General features: G+C 33.4%; 1 protein-coding gene across 2 annotated transcripts in view; it reads right to left on the bottom strand.

Annotated features, from left to right (window-relative positions):
• The window catches only part of LOC106063552 (endoplasmic reticulum-Golgi intermediate compartment protein 1-like), a 59,645-nt gene continuing 34,747 nt past the window's right edge, over positions 1-24,898 (bottom strand). The window contains exons 2-9 of one of the 2 annotated variants that reach the window (XM_056005750.1): positions 15,778-15,912; positions 14,114-14,205; positions 13,526-13,650; positions 10,566-10,679; positions 9,357-9,411; positions 8,549-8,649; positions 8,322-8,444; positions 1-7,363 (exon numbers count right to left, since the gene is read on the bottom strand). In XM_056005750.1, the coding sequence (XP_055861725.1) occupies positions 7,256-7,363; positions 8,322-8,444; positions 8,549-8,649; positions 9,357-9,411; positions 10,566-10,679; positions 13,526-13,650; positions 14,114-14,205; positions 15,778-15,912 (853 nt within the window). In that variant the 3' untranslated portion in view covers positions 1-7,255. Of the gene's footprint in view, positions 7,364-8,321; positions 8,445-8,548; positions 8,650-9,356; positions 9,412-10,565; positions 10,680-13,525; positions 13,651-14,113; positions 14,206-15,777; positions 15,913-19,375; positions 22,222-24,898 lie in introns of those variants that run through there. The other variant, XM_056005675.1, reaches the window with a different exon arrangement.

Below are 24,898 nucleotides of genomic sequence, written 5' to 3' on the forward strand. Positions count from 1 at the left end.
AAATGTAACAAACTTGCACTTTATTATTTAACAAAATGTTGAAACGCAAAGCTAGGTTGGAATGTACAAACCCCAAACCAAAAAGTTTCTTTAACTTACATTTTCTCATAATATGACCAAAAAAAAACATTATAAATTGGCCAGCTAATTTAGCAATACCCTTGGGACTAAAATGTCTAATCATAATTTGCCTCCATTTTTATTACTATTTTGATGCATTCATTTTAAGATCAAGCAATATTTTGGCACACTTTCAAAAACTATATTAAGATGCTTTGTGCAAAATTTGTAGAGATAAAAGAAAAAGCCAAACAAATTACTTTTGCTAAGTGCCAGTGTTTAATGTGATCCAGCATGTTTTGGAAAAAAAAGGGCCAACTTGCATGTTTTTTAATCTATTCATTTCATCTCAATGATTCAAAATGTATTCGTATTTAGAACTTTCTCACTGTTTGTATCCAAAGTGTTGAACTGTCATATTGGCTCAAACTCTGTCACATTGTACTTCATTAGCTCATAACGCCATTATGCTATCATTTACAGAACATTTGTGTAGTCACCTGGTTACAATACATTTCAGAAGGTCACATTCACACATTTAAAACTACATTAAAAGTGTCCTGTATCTTTGAAATTTTAAATTTGTTAAAAAATGGTTAATCCAACATTTGATATCTAATATTAGAATTGAAGCACCCCTGGCATTAGTTGGTCAGATCAAATTCCATAATTGAAAATTAGCCCATTAAAAATAGTTGAAAAACAAGAACAATGCAAGCAGCCTACATAAAATAATCCCCAAAACACAAAAAAAATCCTTATCCAAACATCAAAAAACATAAAAGAGCATTTTTTTTGTATAGCAATAAGTTTAGGGGTAAAATTACAACATCGACATATAGGTCAGTGTATAATGTCAAAATGAAAATATAAAAAAAGATAAAACTGACTGATAGCTATTGTTTTGATTATCTCATTACTTGACAAAAAAAGAGTCTTGTCTTATTTTTTTTTATATTTAATAAGATTTATCTATATCCATATCAAAATAATGAAAAAAAAAAAATAGGTCAAATACATTGACAGTTGAAGAGATTGTTTACTTTAAGGAGTTTCTTCATTTCTTATTCTCTTTCAAAGGTCATGGGTGTAAAACGTAATTGGAATATCAGGTTTGGCTGAAATATACCTCTAATGAAATTTCAAAATGAACGAACGCTGTAACTTATTGTTCATAACCCATTGGCACATAAAGATTGGCCTCAGATAATACACGTCTGTAGTCAGATGGTCCTATAGTCACAAAACATAATTATATATGAAAATGTCAAAACAACTTGGAAGAAATCCCTATCACAATGAATACAACATAAACCAGGATTAAAAGGGAGATAAACAAATAAATGCGTTTTAAGCAGGACTTAAAGGGAGATAAAAGGGAGGATAAAAAGAAAACTAAGAAGAAAAAAAAAATGTTAAAAAATTGAATGAAAAGAGGGGGAAAAAAGGTTTAGAGCAGAAGACAAGATTTATTTCACTATTGAAACAATTCTTTTTAAAACAATAATGTACTTGACATTTTTTAAGCTATCTGTCACAATATTTCTGAACACAACCAATTTAGTTCACTTTCCAAACTTAGTCTAGAAATATGAACTTGACAATAGCCAGTGGCATACAGTCCTTAGTAAACTAATGCAGATATAAAAAATTACCATTTCATTGCGAGAGTCAAGCTAGAATTGAATAGATAAATTTGTGCCATTAAAACTAATGAAGAAGATTAGCCAAGAGACAAAAGAAATTATTCTATGGCTTGAACTTGAACTAAGATCATGTTAAAGATAAGGTCAACATTGACTGTTGAATGATAGACAGGAAGCCTAGAGAACCACTTTTCTCAGGTTCAGTATATATAAATAGTATTTATATCTTGCAGCAGACATGATCTAAACCCAAGCCTCATGACTAAAAAGCAGCAACACATTATTTCTTTGATTAGAAAAAACTTTACATTTTTATCAAATAAAAAGGAAAAGATTTTTCTAAAAATTAAAACAATTTCTGCAGGGAATAGTCCCAGGGAAAAGAAGAAGAGGCAGGCATCTTCTTTTTTGAAGTAACGTCTATATTATATAAGATAAGATAAGATAAGAGATGGGAGGACAACATCAAAGAATGGACCAGTCATTGAAAACATTCTAGTCAAGGCAAAGAAAGGAATGGAGAGAGACAGCCGACAGATCATGTGTGGTACCCCAATCATTCAACAGACTAAGGAATAAGTGAAGGTGAAGTCTACAGTATATATAAAACAGAATTCAGTTCTCTTTAACACTACTTACTGAAAGTACACTATTTGTAACCAACATTCAATACTACTCATGCATGAGAGAATTTTTTTTAGATCTAACTTTAATTTGCTATATAAATTGACTTTGAAGTCTGGTTCCTTGATGATCATTTTAAGTTTTAGCATTTAAACAGAAAATAATCTAAGACATAATGTACTTAACCTTAACAATAGATTATAATTTTTAAAGAAATTTCTCAAACCAAAAAAAACCTCATACTAAAAGTTGTCCGATCACATTAATCAATATGTTGTGGGTAACAACTAAAGGCCTACAGAGAGTGTGGATGCATTATTTATAGATCATCTTATGAAAGGTCAAGGTTGTCTGTACATAAACAGAATGAGAGTATAAAGTGCACTTATAAAATATATTGTAAAAAAAAATTACAAATAGTTTTTGAGCGTACAGTAGATAATGAAATACTGGTGAAATAATAGATAGATTTTACAAATGGCATATAGAGAATGATGTTAACGGGGTTCCAGTGGGTAGCTGTAACTTAAATATCTTTTCACATCCACATGAGCAACAGACTAAATAGCATGATTCCAATCTGTTAGTACATATTAAAAACTATCACCTATTTTACATAGAAACAATTAATATTAAACTAAAATTTCAGAAGCTGTTGAACAAGACACTACATATTGTTTCAGAAGCTGTTGAACAAGACACTACATATTGTTTCAGAAGCTGTTCATCAAGACACTACATTTTGTTTCAGAAGCTGTTCAACAAGAGACTGCAAATGTTGCTTAAAAACAAAAAAAAATAGTTCTGGATTTGTATCGACACTAAGATTTAACCTATGCCGTGTCACAAAGCAGTCAGATTATAGCAACATAACATTAGTCTCTCAATATTAACATATTTTTTATTTTTAAATCAATAAAAATTAAAATATAATCTGACAATATATATATATATAGAGAATGATGTTAACGGGGTTCCAGTGGGTAGCTGTAACTTAAATATCTTTTCACATCCACATGAGCAACAGACTAAATAGCATGATTCCAATCTGTTAGTACATATTAAAAACTATCACCTATTTTACATAGAAACAATTAATATTAAACTAAAATTTCAGAAGCTGTTGAACAAGACACTACATATTGTTTCAGAAGCTGTTGAACAAGACACTACATATTGTTTCAGAAGCTGTTCATCAAGACACTACATTTTGTTTCAGAAGCTGTTCAACAAGAGACTGCAAATGTTGCTTAAAAACAAAAAAAAATAGTTCTGGATTTGTATCGACACTAAGATTTAACCTATGCCGTGTCACAAAGCAGTCAGATTATAGCAACATAACATTAGTCTCTCAATATTAACATATTTTTTATTTTTAAATCAATAAAAATTAAAATATAATCTGACAATATATATATATATAGAGAATGATGTTAACGGGGTTCCAGTGGGTAGCTGTAACTTAAATATCTTTTCACATCCACATGAGCAACAGACTAAATAGCATGATTCCAATCTGTTAGTACATATTAAAAACTATCACCTATTTTACATAGAAACAATTAATATTAAACTAAAATTTCAGAAGCTGTTGAACAAGACACTACATATTGTTTCAGAAGCTGTTGAACAAGACACTACATATTGTTTCAGAAGCTGTTCATCAAGACACTACATTTTGTTTCAGAAGCTGTTCAACAAGAGACTGCAAATGTTGCTTAAAAACAAAAAAAAATAGTTCTGGATTTGTATCGACACTAAGATTTAACCTATGCCGTGTCACAAAGCAGTCAGATTATAGCAACATAACATTAGTCTCTCAATATTAACATATTTTTTATTTTTAAATCAATAAAAATTAAAATATAATCTGACAATATATATATATATAGAGAATGATGTTAACGGGGTTCCAGTGGGTAGCTGTAACTTAAATATCTTTTCACATCCACATGAGCAACAGACTAAATAGCATGATTCCAATCTGTTAGTACATATTAAAAACTATCACCTATTTTACATAGAAACAATTAATATTAAACTAAAATTTCAGAAGCTGTTGAACAAGACACTACATATTGTTTCAGAAGCTGTTGAACAAGACACTACATATTGTTTCAGAAGCTGTTCATCAAGACACTACATTTTGTTTCAGAAGCTGTTCAACAAGAGACTGCAAATGTTGCTTAAAAACAAAAAAAAATAGTTCTGGATTTGTATCGACACTAAGATTTAACCTATGCCGTGTCACAAAGCAGTCAGATTATAGCAACATAACATTAGTCTCTCAATATTAACATATTTTTTATTTTTAAATCAATAAAAATTAAAATATAATCTGACAATATATATATATATAGAGAATGATGTTAACGGGGTTCCAGTGGGTAGCTGTAACTTAAATATCTTTTCACATCCACATGAGCAACAGACTAAATAGCATGATTCCAATCTGTTAGTACATATTAAAAACTATCACCTATTTTACATAGAAACAATTAATATTAAACTAAAATTTCAGAAGCTGTTGAACAAGACACTACATATTGTTTCAGAAGCTGTTGAACAAGACACTACATATTGTTTCAGAAGCTGTTCATCAAGACACTACATTTTGTTTCAGAAGCTGTTCAACAAGAGACTGCAAATGTTGCTTAAAAACAAAAAAAAATAGTTCTGGATTTGTATCGACACTAAGATTTAACCTATGCCGTGTCACAAAGCAGTCAGATTATAGCAACATAACATTAGTCTCTCAATATTAACATATTTTTTATTTTTAAATCAATAAAAATTAAAATATAATCTGACAATATATATATATATAGAGAATGATGTTAACGGGGTTCCAGTGGGTAGCTGTAACTTAAATATCTTTTCACATCCACATGAGCAACAGACTAAATAGCATGATTCCAATCTGTTAGTACATATTAAAAACTATCACCTATTTTACATAGAAACAATTAATATTAAACTAAAATTTCAGAAGCTGTTGAACAAGACACTACATATTGTTTCAGAAGCTGTTGAACAAGACACTACATATTGTTTCAGAAGCTGTTCATCAAGACACTACATTTTGTTTCAGAAGCTGTTCAACAAGAGACTGCAAATGTTGCTTAAAAACAAAAAAAAATAGTTCTGGATTTGTATCGACACTAAGATTTAACCTATGCCGTGTCACAAAGCAGTCAGATTATAGCAACATAACATTAGTCTCTCAATATTAACATATTTTTTATTTTTAAATCAATAAAAATTAAAATATAATCTGACAATATATATATATATAGAGAATGATGTTAACGGGGTTCCAGTGGGTAGCTGTAACTTAAATATCTTTTCACATCCACATGAGCAACAGACTAAATAGCATGATTCCAATCTGTTAGTACATATTAAAAACTATCACCTATTTTACATAGAAACAATTAATATTAAACTAAAATTTCAGAAGCTGTTGAACAAGACACTACATATTGTTTCAGAAGCTGTTGAACAAGACACTACATATTGTTTCAGAAGCTGTTCATCAAGACACTACATTTTGTTTCAGAAGCTGTTCAACAAGAGACTGCAAATGTTGCTTAAAAACAAAAAAAAATAGTTCTGGATTTGTATCGACACTAAGATTTAACCTATGCCGTGTCACAAAGCAGTCAGATTATAGCAACATAACATTAGTCTCTCAATATTAACATATTTTTTATTTTTAAATCAATAAAAATTAAAATATAATCTGACAATATATATATATATAGAGAATGATGTTAACGGGGTTCCAGTGGGTAGCTGTAACTTAAATATCTTTTCACATCCACATGAGCAACAGACTAAATAGCATGATTCCAATCTGTTAGTACATATTAAAAACTATCACCTATTTTACATAGAAACAATTAATATTAAACTAAAATTTCAGAAGCTGTTGAACAAGACACTACATATTGTTTCAGAAGCTGTTGAACAAGACACTACATATTGTTTCAGAAGCTGTTCATCAAGACACTACATTTTGTTTCAGAAGCTGTTCAACAAGAGACTGCAAATGTTGCTTAAAAACAAAAAAAAATAGTTCTGGATTTGTATCGACACTAAGATTTAACCTATGCCGTGTCACAAAGCAGTCAGATTATAGCAACATAACATTAGTCTCTCAATATTAACATATTTTTTATTTTTAAATCAATAAAAATTAAAATATAATCTGACAATATATATATATATATATTTTTTTTTTTGCTAAAAAAAATGAAGTTTAAATTTAGTTTTCCTTTAAGTAATTAAAAAAAAAGATTTAAAAAATATTTTCCTCCAAGTGCTCTAGTCAAAGATTATTGTTGCCACATATTTAACTTTTTAACCTTATGCTAAAACTTGTGTATTTTTTTTAAAAATTGCTGCCAACTATCACCCTTAGATTCTGAGCTTTACCATATTCCCAAACAAAACTGCTAATTATCAATACTTGCTTCTAAGCTATACATAATTCATAAACAGAGAAATTTTCACAAAACACCTACCTTAACAAAAACAGGTAGTACAACAAATAAGAAAACCTTTTTTTACCCTCTTTGTCTTAGACATCAACATTTCAAAATCTGACGGCCATACATCAAGTATACATCTAGGTAACAAGCTATCTGATGTAAATAATACAAAAATATTTTCTTTTTATATCAGCAGAGAAACCAACAATGCTTATAAATATGATAGAATACAATTTATTTATGACTAAAGTAACAACAAAACTAAAGCCATACGGCTCCATTACAATTTTTATGGTGTGTGTACTGGCTCCTTGCTATAAAGAAAATACAACAACAAAAAAAAAAAAAGATCTAATATTGGTCCTCATAAAAACACAATTAATTAAATAGAAAAGTGAGAAGGTGAACAAAAGAAATAATGCCATGGACAAATCAGCTCAGTTTCCCCAGTTCTGCTTTTTTGATGATTTCGGAAGCGGAGAAGATAAGACCATCAATGATGCCAGCCACAGTGAAGGTTCCACCAATGATAGCACAGATCTGAGAACAAAAAGTGGACACATGCACACAAATGTATCAGCAATGAAGAAATGCAAAAAGGAAAAGTTTGTTTAGACATTCACAAAAGTAAAGAGATGGTTTATGATGTCAACAGAGATGATTTAAGATGTCAACAGAGATGGTTTATGATGTCAACAGAGATGGTTTATGTCAACAGAGATGATTTAAGATGTCAACAGAGATGGTTTATGATGTCAACAGAGATAATTTATGATGTCAACAGAGATGATTTATGATGTCAACAGAGATGATTTATGTCAACAGAGATGGTTTATGAAGTCAAAAGAGATGGTTTATGATGTCAACAGAGATGGTTTATGATGTCAACAGAGATGGTTTCTGACATGTCATCAAATTCATTGTTAAACGAAAAAAATTGATTTCAACCTAACAAGATATTTCTCCTGTTTTTTGTTCCAACTTCATCCCAGCTTTAATATCTTTGTCCCAATTTCATGCCACCTGCAATGCCTGTGTCACTAAACTGTTGTTTTAAATCATTCTTTTTATATCTAGTTGAATACTACCATATCAATAGCCTTGCCACAAAGTATACGCTCTTGATGAGTTCTTTAAGGGTAACTGTAATGTGGTATTTGTGCAGGTTAACCCACAATGTTTCAGTTCCCTTTCTGTTGAATGACATCCTGAAGTCAATAACGACATGCTCAACATGTCACCAGAGATGTTTTGCGATCACGGGATGAAACTTTCATTTTAGAAATTTCCGATAGCTCTAAACGTTCTCTATTTCTATACTTCTTTCAGCTGGTGAATTTAATTTTTAAAGAATGATAACTGTTGCAATACAACCGATTAGAGGTCAGAACTAAAAGTACTGGCATATTGCAATTGTGACAAAATCTTTACTGAAAACTTTGTCTGGTGTAAATTGTTACATTTTTTCAGCTTACAAAAAAAAAAGATTATAGCTTACCATAACTAAAAATGTGTATAAAGGTTTTTGTTTCTCAGTGTATCGAACTGTTATTGGACTTAAGTCATAGCGAAACCAGATGGCAGGACTCACGACTCCTCCATGCCCCATTTGCATCAGATCCTACAAAAAAATATCAATACCTATTGGTATACAATTATAAAGATATTATGTTTATATGGTTAGGGAAACAATCAACAACATAGGATGATATGAACGTGGCTTACCCTGTAGGAATATGTGTACTGATATGGGTAGCGAATGTTGTTTCGTTTGTCTTCATAGACAGATGGCACAACTCGTAGGATATAATCATGCGTAGACAAAGCTGCAAACATTGATTTCATTTTAATAAATATGCAACAAAACAAGTCAGATCAAAGCAATAAATGAAACTATGGTTCTAATTTCTAAATATAAAAGGAACTAATTTCTAAATATAAAAGGAACTAATTTCTAAATATAAAAGGAACTAATTTCTAAATATAAAAGGAACTAATTTCTGCATATAAAAGGAACTAATTTCTGCATATAAAAGGAACTAATTTCTACATATAAAAGGAACTAATTTCTAAATATAAAAGGAACTAATTTCTAAATATAAAAGGAACTAATTTCTGAATATAAAAGGAACTAATTTCTAAATATAAAAGGAACTAATTTCTGAATATAAAAGGAACTAATTTCTAAATATAAAAGGAACTGATTTCTGAATATAAATGGAACTAATTTCTAAATATAAAAGGAACTAATTTCTAAATATAAAAGGAACTAAAATCCTGAATTTTCACTGACAGAATATCTTCTTGTTGGACTCTCTCTCATCATGTTTGTTTCTTGACTTTTGTCATAGGGGGTGGCTGTAATCCCTCCACTCCACAGCAGATGTTATTAGTAGGATATCAAGAGAGAGGCCGGTCCATTCTTTATGTTTTCCAGCCAGATTTTCTTTGGACGGCCCTTTCTTCATGCTCCCTCCACTGCACCTTGGAGATTGCGAGTTTGACTAAGTTTCAAGTAATTAAACATACTTACGGTTACCAGTTCTCTTGTCCACATTCTCCAAGGGATTGAAAGATCCTCTCACATTCTGAAAGAGAAAGTGAAACAATACATCACAAGAATCAGCAACCAGAAAATGTATTAAAAAATGGTTGATTAGCCCCAAAACACCCCTATAGAAAGAAAACTATATGGAGAGCTCCCTGATTTGGAAACCACTGCCCAGTTCATCTCATATATTGGTCTAGTCATTTGAACGCTCCAATATAACAATGAGAATGAGGAAAAAGTATAACTATGGTTGTTAAAAACAAAATTTGTAACTTAAAAATACTCTATGCCAGTTGTTACGCTTTAATATGAAATTTTAATTAGAAATTCATTTGTTTTTAAAATATATGTGGAATAACTTGAATACTTTTGTTAATATAAGATAATAAATAGTAATAGCCTAGGCTATAAACCATAATTCTATTTTTTCCAAAAATAGTAAATATGGCTCCATTACCTCAAAAAAATAAAAATAAATTGTGATTGATTTATATTTTTACAGCTTATTTTACAAAATAAAAGATTTCAGAGTTTCTCTGCAGAGTTTGGTCATATGAACATAAGAAAAAATATAAAAAAAAAAAAACCCACTATCTTTAGGCAAAAAATCTCACATTAAAAAAAAAATCTTTAAAAAAAGTATAAATATTTTTAAAAAAATCTTCATATTTGTTTTATCTCTTTAAAACAAATTAATAGTTAAAAAAAAATGTGTTCCTTTGGCAATAAAATTATTAAAAATTAACTTCTATGGTTTGGTTTGGTTTTAGGCACATCGGCACAATTTAGGCCATGTCGTGCCTGCAGTCCCTTAAGGACTTTAACTTCTATAGTCTAGATCTCTAGTTCAAAATTTATACTTTTTATTTTAATCAGACCAGTAAAAAAAAAAAAAAAGTTCCCCTTTCAGACCTTGTGGTCTATAGTGCAGATGATGTAAAGGTCATCTGTTTCTGTTGCCTATGGTTAACAAGGGTGTCATGTGGCCAGCACAACGACCAACCGCCTTTACTTTTCCCAGGTACCCATATATTCTAGTTGTTTTTTTTATTTAAACACCTAAAGGTTTCAACCTCGTAACATCATCTCTAACAGTAAACGATGATTCTATCACCAAACATTGATTCTACTGATGAAAAAAAAATTCTAAGAAATAAACAACTCCTACTCCAAACAAGGAATGACCCTGACCTTGCCAGTCTCCAGCTCCATACCAAACCTGAGTTTGTGGACAATGTGAGACATGTCTGGATCTTGGGGTTGAGAGTGAGCAGAATGTGTCGAGATGTGGAAGTTGCCAGGTACCTGGGGACAAGTACATGCAGAGTTAGAAACAATTTTCAACTTGTAACATACAAATTATAATACAACAATCAACAATAATAAAATAAAATTCAAAAATAATTCTATTAAGTATTTTTTTTTAATTTTCAAAACTTGAAAACCTTCAAAGCAATGCCCAGGAGATAAATTTTATATAAAAAAAAAAAATAAACATCTACAGACAAAAGTTGCCTGGGCATGAATGGTATATGCTGTATGCAATTTGGCCTGTTGTCCCAATGGTCTAGAGTTTGAACCCTGCCTGCTTCCATCTCTAGCCAGGCTGCAGGATGTTTTGACTAGTACATAATAGTCTTCATATCTGAAGGGATATCCAGAACTTGTTTTTGTAAAATGTTTTACATGTTTCAGATGTTCAGAGTTGAAGACAATCTACATCCTAGCCCACATCCCCCGCAGGATGACGGGGGATGGCAGCAGGTGGGGTATGAAACCGAGACCATTTAGATGACTGAGCGACTGTACAGGGCACATAACGCATGATCAGGCAGCCATCCTTATGAAGCAAAACAAAATTTTAGATAAATGCTATATCAGTATTACTTAGATCCTCCTATGCATTTATGTACAGTAACACACACACATGAAATTCTTTAAAAAAACAACAACAAAGCTTATAATAAGTGTAATTGTATCAATAAGTTTGGATCAGTCATGTACTTAAATTTGTTATAGCTCTAGACCAGGGGTGGGCAACCTTTTTGTATCGAGGGCCGCATTAAAAACAATCTGGGAATGGCAGGCCGCACACACACACATATATATATATAGAAGAAGAACAGATGTATGTGTACCCAAATAGTGTGAATAGCAGCAAAGTTTTTTTAAGTGTGGAAATATAGCTTCTGGCACCCATAAGAGTCCCGTGGAAATACTGACAGGAACTTCTCTTTGCTTGGAGCTTTGTCCTCTGGAGCAGAATGGTATTGAAAACTGGTTCTTGACGTCTTAAAATTTGCTTTTATAAATTGCACAATTAAGGGATCTTAATAAGCGTTGTACTGTTAATCATTTCACTAGAAGTAGTTTCACCTTTCAGCAAAGGAAAATTACAAAAGCTATTTTCTTTTGCTTGCCTGTAGAAATGGGAAAGCCTTGTTTGAAAAGATTTAACATGCATTTACACTTCATATGCAAGCAATCAATTGCAATGGAATTCATATAAAACATGAAATCTTTCTTCCACTCTTCATTAGAAATATTGGTAACAAGGTCTCAGTCAATGTCCTATAAGTAATATAACAATTTCGTCCTTGATATTTTATATTCTTCTCATTTGCCTTCTCTACTAGCTTTAATAAGCTCGATTGCTACAGGGTCGTGCTGAAATTTTGAAATTTTATGCAGCTTTGTGCAAACTTTCCAGTTTAGAGTTAATGGTTGGGATATTAAACCCCCCCCACAAAAAAACTATTTTTCTCAGTGAAAGATTGAGCTCCATCAGTTGTTACACTTGCCATCTTGTTTCAAGCCTACCCAACACTCAAGAGATTTTGTTTTGAATTGAGTGTATTGATGTATAGCCAATAAGCATAATCTTCGTTTACTTAAAACTTTTTATAATGAGACAGTTTCAATAATTTATACAGATATTATTTTTAATATTTGCATTTTTATATGTATATACTGTGGGCACACCTGATTTCTGTAGGTGACAGCGGGCCGCATAAAACACTCCGGCGGGCCGCATGTGGCCCGCGGACCGTAATTAGCCCACCCCTGCTCTAGACTAACAATAATAAATATGTGCCATTAGAAATATTTTTACCAATTGTTTTTGTTTAGTGCACTTTCATGCTTTTAGTTTTCTCAATGCACTATGATCCTATCACTTGTCTGGACCAGTTGGGACAAGTGGGAGGGGGAGAGAGAAGGGGGGTATCTGAGTGAATGTGGGTGTGTGTAATTAAGTGTAATTGTATCAATAAGTTTGGATCAGTCATATAATTAAATTTGTAATAGCTCTAGACTAACAATAATAAATATGTGCCATTAGAAATATTTTTACCAATTGTTTTTGTTTAGTGCACTTTCATGCTTTTAGTTTTCTCAATGCACTATGACCCTATCACTTGTCTGGACCAGTTGGGACAAGTGGGAGGGGGAGAGAGAAGGGGGTATCTGTGTGAATGTTACAGTGATTGCTTCTTAAAAAAAAAAAAAGGTTGTACAACTTGAATTGAACTCTGGCCTCCGTTAGGGAGACTAATTCAACTTACACCACCACATCTCTCAAGTACAAAAAAAAAAAATCTCTTTTCCTTGTTTGATACCAAACAAAATAATAACCAAGAGTTAATTAACTAATTGGTTAACTTTTTCTTTTATTGACTCTTGTTTTGTGAGGTACAAGTAATATAAAAAAAAAGTGAAGTTCCCCTTTCAGACCTTGTGGTTTATAGGGCAGGTGATGCAAAGGTCATCTCTTTCTATACCCTACGGTTAACGAGGGTGTCATGTGGCCAGAACAATGACCAACCGCCTTTACTTTTCCCCAACTAATTTCAGGTACTCATTAGAGCTGGGTGGACTCAGAGGCGCCCAAATATTCCAAAATTAAAAATCCCAGTTTTCACCAGGATTTGAACTCGGGACCCTGGTTCAGAAGCCAAGTGCTTTACCACTCAGCCACCGAGCCTCCAGTACAAGAAATAATTGTGCATAATTTCAACTTGATCCAAGGTTGGGTGTGGGAAAAATAATGTGTACAAACATTTTACCAGACAGACAAAGAGAGAGAGTTGATCTAAGATTTGTAATAAAAAAATACTTTGTATAAACAATTTCTTTAAAAAAAAACAACATACCTTGTTTATCAAAAAATGAGATTCAAATCTGCACCCTTTCCCATCATTCAAAGGTTCTTTGTGCGTGTTGTCTCTGAAACCAACCTCATGACGACCCATGTCATCCTGGATGTCAAGACCAATGTCTGCAAAGTGAAAATACAACTACATTAGATTGTATGCAGGCTGTTTTCTTTTATATCCAACATGTGAAGCTAGATAGAGCTTAGTGGTACATAGAGCTTACTGTTAAACTGAGCTTATTTCTACTTAAAAAGATTACCACTGTTTCTAAACAGAGCTTAGTGTTACACAAAAGGTATTACTACAGAGAGCTTACTGCTACACAGAGCTTACTGCTTCATAGAGCTTACTACTACAGAGAGATTAATGCTACATAGAGATTAATGCTGAAGAGAGCTAATTTCTAAAATAGAGGTTACCAATATAGAGAGATTGTTGCTACTACATTGAGCAAACTGATAAACAGAGCTTACTGCTACAAAGAGATTGTTTCTACATAAAGAGTTACATAGAGCGTATTGGGTAGAAACAATTTATGCATAAATCAGAAAAATACATGAAAAAAAAAATCATTCACCAACTTACATTCACAAGGCATATTTGGCAAACTGATGTTGATGAAGACTGGTATCTTCTCAGAGTGTTTCACAGGGTCCTCAACAGTCAAAACACTTTGCCTGGGGAGCAAGTAATAGAAATCAGAGCATAAAATCTCATAGAAATGTCAGCAGGATGCACATTTTTCCACCTTAATCAAATGCTCTATGACAATTTAACTTCCCCACTAACCACTACTGTCTCTTTCTCCAAAAAATAATTCAGATATTAATTTGGTTATTACAAAGTATCTTTTCATTGCTGGCATCCCAGATATTTAAGACAAGTCACCAGAGATACTGATACAGAATAATAAACTAAAACTCCAAAAACTTAAGATACCTAGGACGTATGGGTTCATTCAACACTGGTGTCAATATTAACAAAGAAGTTATAAACTTGCCAATATTCAATTCATATTTTACTCTGCAAATTTCTTTTTAGGGAAAACCAATGATGGTTAATTTTGTTTGTAAAAGATATATTACAGAACAATTGCTGTTGAAAGCTTGGTGCTAAATTCTATTTCTTCTCATTGGGCTTTCCTAATTTTTTGCTACATCAAATAGGAGATGTGTGGCTGAGAGTCTAAAATGGTTGGCTGAGTCTAAAATGGTTGGCTGAGTCTAAAATGGTTGGCTGAGTCTAAAATGGTTGGTTGAGTCTAAAATGGTTGGCTGAGTCTAAAATGGTTGGCTGAGAGTCTAAAATGGTTGGCTGAGAGTCTAAAATGGTTGGCTGAGTCTAAAATGGTTGGCTGAGAGTCTAAAATGGTTGGCTGAGTCTAAAATGGTTGGCTGAGTCTAAAATGGTTGGCTGAGTCTAAAATGGTTGGCTGAGTCTAAAATGGTTGGCTGAGAGTCTAAAATGGTTGGCTGAGAGTCTAAAATGGTTGGCTGAGTCTAAAATGGTTGGCTGAGTCTAAAATGGTTGCTGAGTCTAAAATGGTTGGCTGAGAGTCTAAAATGGTTGGCTGAGAGTCTAAAATGGTTGGCTGAGTCTAAAATGGTTGGCTGAGAGTCTAAAATGGTTGGCTGAGAGTCTAAAATGGTTGGCTGAGTCTAAAATGGTTGGCTGAGTCTAAAATGGTTGGCTGAGAGTCTAAAATGGTTGGCTGAGTCTAAAATGGTTTGCTAGAGCTTGTTTACCTAATTTGGGAGCTCAAGTTTAAATCCCAACTTGAAGAGAGTTGTGTTTGCTGAGCACCTTAATTGAGTTTCCCATTTCATACCATGCAGTCTATAGGGTAGATAATGTAAAGGTCATCTGTTTCTGTGGCCCACGGATATTGAGGATGTCATGTGGCCTGCACAACAACCAACTGCCTTTCTCAAACTTATGTCAGGTACCAATTAGAGCTGGGTAGACTCAGAGGCGCCCTAAATATCCCGAAATTAAAAATCTCAGTCTTCACCAGCATTTGAACCCGGGCCCCTGGTTCAGAAGCCAAGCACTTTACCTCTAAGCCTCCATGCTAAAGTAGCAAAAAAGCCTTGTCCCAGATATCCACTCTCACAACTGGTCCCCAAAGGAGATTGGACCATACAGAGTATGCTGTAAGCATGAAAGCTGCGCTGCACAAAAGCCCTAAAAAAAAAGCCAAGTTACGCACTGGATTCTTTTTTATGCAAAGTAAAAACGAAAAAACTTACACATCTACTGTTAAAAATTCTTTCAGTTCTGATACAAAAAGAAAGGTCATAAACAGACAGCTGCATATTGAAATTAATGCTCCCGTTAAGGTAGGCTGTGTAAGATCTTTAGGCACCTTGCGGTAGATGTCAAACCTGAAGATGTAAATAAGAGATTAAACCAAAACAAGTCTTTAAGTTATCTAACACTATGTGAACAAGAGAGAAAAATATATTTGTATGTAGCATGTCTGGTAATGTACTGAGTAAATTTTATTATGATGGAATGAAAAATATGACTTAAAAATCAAGGATATTAGTCTCTTGTCCAAAATACTTTAAACCTTGGTGCTAGAACTCATGATTCTTTAAGTACTCCAGGAAGTAACGATAATAAATATCTGTATGGGGACCAATATTTTGCCAGATGTTGAGATCCAAGTTTCACACAAATACATAGAACCAGTAGCGATGTAAATAGAGGAGAAACAATTCAGATTTCTCATAGAAGCTTGTTATAACTAAACAGCATTCTGGTATAAACTTTGTCACATGTAAATTATGAGTGAGTCTGGTGTGAATGTACACTTTGGTTTCTTATAGTTATAATGTTTTTTGTTTGGTGTAATGCACAAATTGTAAGACGAATTTCCATACGGACAATAAAGATTATTATTATTATTATTATTTAAACTGATTTGTGAATTCTATGAAAAAAACCTTCCACAATTAGTGTTTTTATTGGAAGAACCTTGTTAGAATATTAATAATTGTTTTTATCAAATATTTTTTTTTTCTGGAAAAAAAATCTGCAGATGTATCTCATGCAATTATTAGGCTGCCAATTAAAGTCAGTTTAAAAAATTTGCTGCTTGCATTAGGTTTATACTTTTTGCATAAGACTTCTTATGTATTTTAAACAAAGGCACAGCAAACATTATCAACAACCTTGTACAATAGACTAAAATGGTGAGACAACATCCAGTTCCAACCAAAATCATGTATGGAAGAAGGGCATGAGTGGCGCAAATAAATTATCAATGAAGATATTGCTACTACATAGGCAGAAGAAGCAGAAAATGGTGGAAATTTTTTTGGTTTGGTTTCAGTTTCAAGCTACTATGTCAATGCATTAGACTCTACAGAAGACAGTTCACTTGATGGCAGTCTAAGTAAATACCCAGAACACACACCTGTGTTTGAATGCAGATTATGTCCAATAGTTAAAAAACAACAACTTAATAATCAATGCATATAAAGAAAAACATTTCTACATAATAACCATTTATTTTTGCACAGATTAATATGTAATGAACATTGCTCTGTTTACCCTAAATAAAATTGTTAAAATAAGGGTAATTTCCCCCCCCCCAAAAAATGTATCATTAAAAATTTTTGTTTTTGTTTATTTAAGAAACCAATGATTTTGTCAGAAAACATTGACCAACAAGAACAAAAAGCTATTTCAATTTTAACATTTTAATGTTTAAATATTTTTGATGCTACTTTTCAAGTAATTATCTTGTTTATATTTATAAAATTTTTTTTTTAAATTTTTGTAGCCATTATTCATGTGGAGTTTTTTCTTTATGATAACTCTGCACCTTGATTAGCTACTACATGTCAATTTAAAAAGACGTTATTTGGTCATTTATTTTCATCAATCATATTTTAGTTATCTGGCAACCAAAGAGACAGAATTCGTTATCAACTAGATAAATGCATTTTCATGAAATGAACAATCTGTAATCATTTCGAGCTTTCTGAGATTATCAAAGAAAACAATTTAACATTCTAACCATCAAAACTAAAATCAGCCGCAGCAAAATTTCATTTTTTTGGGGGTAAAGATTAAAAATGAGTCCACATCAACAATGTTTGTAAAATGTTTTTTTGCAAGTTTTGGATGTTCTTTCAGATTCTGAAGATAATTACATCCTAGCCCTAAACTCCCACATGTTTACAGGGGATGGCAGCGGGCAGTTATCATTTCTATATAATAGAGTATTATATTGGCAATGTCTTTGATTCTAAACATAAAGGATGAATGTAGTGTTTCACACCGCTATGCAAACCCAGTTGCGGACCTGCATAATTTTCCGATTCTGATGCAAAACTATTGTCCTCTTAGTTTTCTCTACATCTTATGCACCTGTCCTTTACAAGGGGTTTCTGCTGGGATTAAAATGGTCGCCCACGGCCTTTGTGATAGCTCTCCAGTTGGAGAGTATTATATTATGAACAGAATAGGTCATTAATGATTTATTACCAAAACTAATTTTCTTGATATTTTTTTTTCATGAAATGTAGTGTTATTGGCAGGGAGAAGTTTTAATGTTAAACTTAATTTTGAGCTTTCAGACTTTCCTTCAGAAATGAAGATTAATAGTCCTAGACTAAACCTCCCACAGGAGGGAAAGAGGTAAGGTTCAAATCTGGGACCATCGAAAAAAAGAGTTCTGAGTGTATAACACACGACCAACAAACCATCCAGTATAATTTAGTAAGATAATTACTAAGACCTTGGAGGAACCTTAACATATTGTTGGGCTTAGGTATTTTTTAACCAAAATTTTGTGTGAATATGTTGCTCATAATGAGATTAATTAAGATAAAAGTAAATTTTCCAAAATGTGAAATGAAATGGTAAAGAGATGATTGTACTCTGCAGAAGATAATCTTATTTATATGTGTACTGGGCATTGTAATCTTCAGAAGATAGAGTCTTCTGTAAAGTAATCTGCTTTAACTGTCAATGGGATGTTATTAAATAGATTTCTTAAGCACAATGGCAAGCATCCATAAAGTTTATGTTTTTTCAATGCCCCCATTGGACACTGACTGGTCCCTATTTTCTAACACAACAAAAATCACAACCAATTTCTTCCAATTAGATTTCAGCAATATGGTAAATGTTTATCAGCCATGTATATTATAGCTTTTTATAAAGCGCTACTTTCATGCTTATAGCATGCTCATATCGCTTTGGTCAAATCTCATTTGTGGAACAGAGGGGGGCGAGGGGGTATCTAGGAGTTGGTTTTCCATGCTGCCTTTAGGCGCTCAGTAAACGCAACTCTGCCAGAGTCGGGGGGTCGAACCTCGAGCCCTCTTCTAGGTAGCCAAGCCAAGCCAAGTTCAAGCGTACTTAGCCTCTCGACCACGCTTCTAACAGCGTACCGGTAGCATTAATAAATTTAGTATTTCTGTATTCATTTTGCAATGGGATAGCAAGTAAACTCCACTGTATCTGCCTAGACTTCACAAATTGGCCTACAGATAAGTATAAATGTCTACATCTACATCTTTATATGCTACAATGTTAAGTATGTATATGAAATCTCTTTGAAAAAAAAAAAAAGTAAAGTTGGCCTAGGGTGTGTTATAGATTTTTCCAAACAATATTATGAGCCATCATAAATAATTAAATTATCAATTCTCAACTTGTATGGTGCACTACATGTTTTACAGCAGGATATCTGTCCAGGGCTTTTGCAAGAGAGGATTTGAACCTCTCAAGCTATCACTCCAATGGAGCTGGATGATGATTATAGTAGCCAAAACTACATTTCTCTTTAAGACCTATAGGGCAAGTGATGTAAAAGTCATCTGTTTCTGTGGCCCATGGTTATTGAGGGTGTTATGTGGCCAGCACAACAACCAACCCACTTTACTTTTCCCCAAACAATGTCAGGTACGCATTAGAGCAGGGTGAACACAGAGGCGCTCTAAAGATCCTGAAAGTGAAAATCCCAATTTTCACCAGGATTTGAACCTGGTACCCTTGTTTTGGAAGCCAGGCACTTTCCCACTCAGCCACCATGCCTCCTGATGAGGATTATGATGATCATTAATAATTAGAACTTAGCAGATGCTATAAGGTATGTTACATTAAATTCTTTAAAATTTCCTAGTGGATTCATATGGCTATTTGAATCATATTTTTGTTATACAAGAAACAAACTCTGACATTTAACAAAAAAAAAACAAAACACAATTTGTTTTTTAAATTTGTTAACTTTATATACAGAAGATGTTTACAGATCTCCAACACATACAAAAAATTTTTAAATTTCTCTGTACATTGTTAACAGAAAATAACAGTCATTTTTACTCAAAAAGATAACATATAATTTATATACAGTGGATATTTCCATTTTTATATACAACAGAAAGCATGCCATTGATGTGCAACATTGTCTTATAAGTCATATGTTAGACACTTAAATGACTTGAATGAAATCAACGTCATGTGATGAACTCTCTGTCAATCTCTTTCTCATGTTCCTGTTTTGTAGCAAAGTCGCCCTCTTTAATTGTTCTCATTTAATTTTTTTTCTTGCTTTCTGTTCTTCTTTTTCTCTATCTTTCTAAGTTTTTAAAACATTCTTCTGGGTTCTTTTTCTTCTATTTTCTGTTTCTTTTCTTGTTAGTCAGTTGTTTTTTTTTCATTTCACCTTTTTCTGACAATTTACGTTTTGAGGTCTGTCTAAACGCTTCACCATTGACTCTGCTGGGTAAGGTATGGGTTGGGCTCGTGCTTTCTCCTTGCCCCTTTTCTTTCAATGTGGGCACTTTGTAAATGTTTTCCTGGTTCTGTGGGGCTTCAGATGATGGATCTTCTGGATTAAAAGCTTGTTCAACAGCAAGAGTTAAAGCTTCAAACTGTTGAAATTTCTCTTCGCGAAGGGAATCAGAGAAGATCTGATTTTCAGGATTGGTAAGTCTAGAAAAAAACATGGACAGCTCTGTTTTTGTCATCTCCTCAAAAATAAAATAAGAATGCTCTTTCAGTGCAGTTATTTGTTGAAGACTATATTTCTTTTTCTGGGAGATATGTTTCTCTTCAGGTGAGACTAAGGATGTGGAGACCTCAGGTAAGGATGTAGAGCTCTTAGATGACAATAGGGCTGAGGTCTGGGGTTCAACTGAAGATGTCAATATAAAGTAGGATGCAGAGGCCTTACTGGGGACGGGGGAATCAAATGGTGAGCTAGATGCAAATGACTCTGGCGGGACAAAGTGTGCAGAAGAATTGGATGGAACAGATTTAAATGACTCATATGAGACAAGAGCTGTACATGATTCAGGTGGAACTTGTACTGAGGCTGATGAGCTATCTGACGGTGCTTCAGATGCGGAGGAACAAAGTGATTTTTGAATGTCATCCTCTTGTCTCTCAGACGAACAAGCTTCTCTTAATACTAGTACTGGTTTGTCCGAGTTAAATATCTTGCTTGGATTTAAAGGGAAAATCCCAGCTGCTTTGAAGCTGTCTGCGGCTATCTCTGGTGTTGCCACTTTGTTCCATACAGGCTTCAGGACTCCAGCAAAAGATTCCAGGTTAACACCTTTGCCAGTGTTTGCAACATGTTGCCTGAGAGCATCAGACCAAGTTGATTTTAAAGTGTCAAGAAATGTCTGGTTCAGCGGTTGTATTATGTTGCTGGCATGAGGCTGGAGACAGTACAGGATGATGTTGTTCTGGGAACAGATGGGGGAGATTTCCAAAAAGGAAGTATGGCTGGTATGAGCATCAACAAGCAGTAGGATAGGTTTGGGAAGGTGGTTTGTTGATGGAATAAAAATATGTTTTAGCCAGTTGAAGAAAAAGGCAGATGTGATCAATCCATTATCAGACAATTGAAGGACAGCTTCTGGGAAGTTTTCAAGTAAGTTATGTGTTGGAGTTTCTTCGTAGGGATATATTAATAAAGGGGGGATGTACTGCCCCACTGCATTACAACAAGCTAGTACAGTAACCTGGGTTTGGGTATCAGATTTGATTTTGTAAGTACATTTACTTCCCTTGCATGCCTCAACGATGCAACTGTCTGTGTTGAAGACAAAGCCCATCTCGTCGGCACTGAATATTCTGTTGGGGTTGGAAAAAATGGTGATATCAATAGAACAAATATATTCTTGGAATTTCTTGAACCATAATTCTACCACAGTAGGTGAAACAGTGACCCTTTCTTTTCGAAGGTACTTTGGGGTTTTTGAAGGCACTTCTGGATGCCTGTTGTAAAATCTATGCAACCATTGTCTGGTTGGTAGCTCGATCTGTTCCTGAGTTTCAGAATTATTGCTACGAGCAGCAATGATGGCCCGTGCAGTCTCCCGAACCTCATTATTGCTTTTTCCAAATCCACAATTAGATAGCTCCATAAGCCATTTAGCCAGATTGTTCTCTTCATCCATAGTTAGAAGGGATTTTTTAGAAATTAAGGGATTCGTCCCCTGCAGTTTATTATGCAGCGTGGTCAGCGGAATATTGTAATACTTTGATGCCTTTCTAAGTGACATTTCTTTGGTTCTGATAGCATTTATAGCAGTTTTTAAAAGTTCAATGTCATGATGATGACGAATGCCCCTAGCTGATTTCTTTGAGGACATCGTAGACCAATTAAAAATTCTGTTTGGTTGTGATGATCTTAAGTGTTCTACTTTGATAGGATGAAAAATCTAGAGTTAAAACAAAACAAAAACAAAATTTAATAGTCTGCTTCTAGATCTAAATCAAGTCTAGGTCTATATCTCTGGATCATATCTACAATGTGGATACAAACTATTTTTCTTTTTATTCTATCTAGATCTAGATCTCTTGAAGCATTTTAATTTATTGAAAAAATATTATTACAAAATCAGGTTAAAAAAAACCTAACCCACCCATTGTATTTGATATGAATGAACAGTATAGATTGAAAAGAATTTGACACAATTTCATAAACAAGGTAAATATACTAGCTAGCTTGTGACTTGGATGACTTCTTGTCTAGCAGAAAAAAATTTACATACCTGTCGACTTTATCCGCAAGTTGAACATAGTCAGCCAATAAAAATAAACGAAATAATGTTATATCGGTAATGTAAAAAGTAAAGTTGATGTATAGTATCCGGTACAAATTTAGAAGTTTAGCAGTTAAAAATTAAACATAGATGTGTGGATAATGATACTGTGAAATTTTCTTAAATCTTTAAGAAATAGCTAGTGTAAAATATTAATTATGAAGGCTGCCTGGTCTTGTGTTAAGTGCGCAGGACTGTTGTCTCGATGGTTCTGCCAGCTGCCATACCCACCTGTCATGCCCAAGGTCTGCGCTAGGATGTATAATCTTTAAATCTAAGGAACATCAGGCACATGTAAAACTAAATATTGATAATTTCTCCTTATTTCTATTTAGTTCAGGTATAAGATGTTACATCTGCCGCACACTTACAGACATTTTTTTTTAATAAGAAAAACAATTGTTCCTAGAAAATAAATGTGCCTACACTTATACATCTCAAGAATCAGACTGGTCAGAGCCAGGGGCGGACTGGCTATATGGGCGTTCGGGTAAATGCCCGGTGTGCCGGTACCCAATCGGGCCGGTAGGGCCACCTCAAGGATGTCATTATGACTAATATGATACGTATTAAATTGAGGTTCTATAATAGTATCTTATAAAAGTGACTTATGAGCGTCGTGTTAAAAAATCTTTTACATTATAGTACTAATTTAATCTAACACATTTTTCCGAAACAATATAATAGCCTACATCCTTAGACAAGACACGCGATGGTGAGTGGTAAAGCGCTAGGCTTCCGAATCCTGGTGATACTGTGATTTTTAATTTCGGGATCCACCTAGCTCTAATGGTTACCTGACATTGGTTTGGGGGGGGGGGGGGGGGGAGTTAAGGCGGTTGATCTATATTATCTTATCTTATATCATTATGATATACAATTTATGGGCAGGATTACAAAGAAATGCCTGGGCCGATTTTGACACCCAGTCTGCCTCTGGTCAGAGCTACTTATGCAAAGTAAGAGGTCATAATACAAACAGCCCAACTTGATGTAAAACAAAAGCACATTCCTAAATATCTATTTGCACTAAAAATAAATCAGTGGTTGAACATGGGAGAATATAGTCAATCATGCAGTTTTCCTCAGTTAGGATCGAAGCAATGTGCTTTGTATCATATTCAATGGCTAGTTCCAGCTGATTAATTATCCAGAATAATAAAATATATGAAACCATAATTAAATCTAGAACTACCACTGGTGTCTACTCATTCAAGCAAATGTGCTACAATCATCTCAAAGGTAACAACAGCCGGTCTCATAGTGACATCTTGCAGTCAACTGTAATCCAGTAATTGTAACTAAGCTCAAATTTTCAACTCTTTGATATTTAAAACCTGGATGCTCTTTATTTGTTTGAAACATTAAAGGTACGGTACATAAAATAATTTAGGTTAGGGAAACAGTGATGCTTCTAACGTTTTCACAAACATAATGCTAGTTCCAAATGTCTTAACCAATCAATGCTTTTGAGCTTTGTAGGCTTATTTATGACTTGAAACATAAAGCTTATCCTCTATTATAAGGTCTTACTCTATTATAAAAAAATATTTTTTTTAAAGTTTCATTATTTTTTTCTGTGAAGTTAGTCAAAAATTGATTTTTTATAATAACTGATCAAAGAGTTAGATCTCTCTCTCTCTCTCTCTCTATATATATAGACCTATTGTATAATATATCCCTTCGGACAACTGCTTAGTGGCTAAATAATTAACTAGATTACTATACTAGATCTAGGTCTACAACACATTCTTGGTCTATTTGGATTTTTTGCCCCTTATATTCTCTGAAGAAAAACCCATTCATTGTAATTTATTGTCATTATGGATATTAGGTAACACCTGAGAATTTTCATCTAGATCTAGATCGTTACATCATATCACAGTAATATTATTGTATATCTACTCATTCTAACCTAGAGGCTAGGCGCTAACATTATTTTCAAAACTTATTCTAGATCTAGTATTTCTAGTCTTACTCAGTCAGAGCTACTCTTAGCCGCTTAGCCTTAAGCCTGGCTTAGGCTATCTCAAGTATATCATTATATCGTCTTATAAAGCTTTCTTTTCTTTCTAGATCTATATCTAGATGTATCTGCTTTATCATTTAAAACAAATGAAAAATTCCGATATAATGATGCTAAATTTCCAAACACACCATTGGCACCGAAAAAAATATTAGATCTAGATCTAGATTCTAGTCTCTAGAGCTAGAGCTAGATCTATACTCAGATTCCAGGTCACTAACGTAAACCACCAAAACTCGCCAATATTTTAAGAGTAGCGTCTCTTTG

The sequence above is a fragment of the Biomphalaria glabrata genome, chromosome 1 (genome assembly GCF_947242115.1).
Source record: "Biomphalaria glabrata chromosome 1, xgBioGlab47.1, whole genome shotgun sequence".
Taxonomy (NCBI): domain Eukaryota; kingdom Metazoa; phylum Mollusca; class Gastropoda; family Planorbidae; genus Biomphalaria; species Biomphalaria glabrata.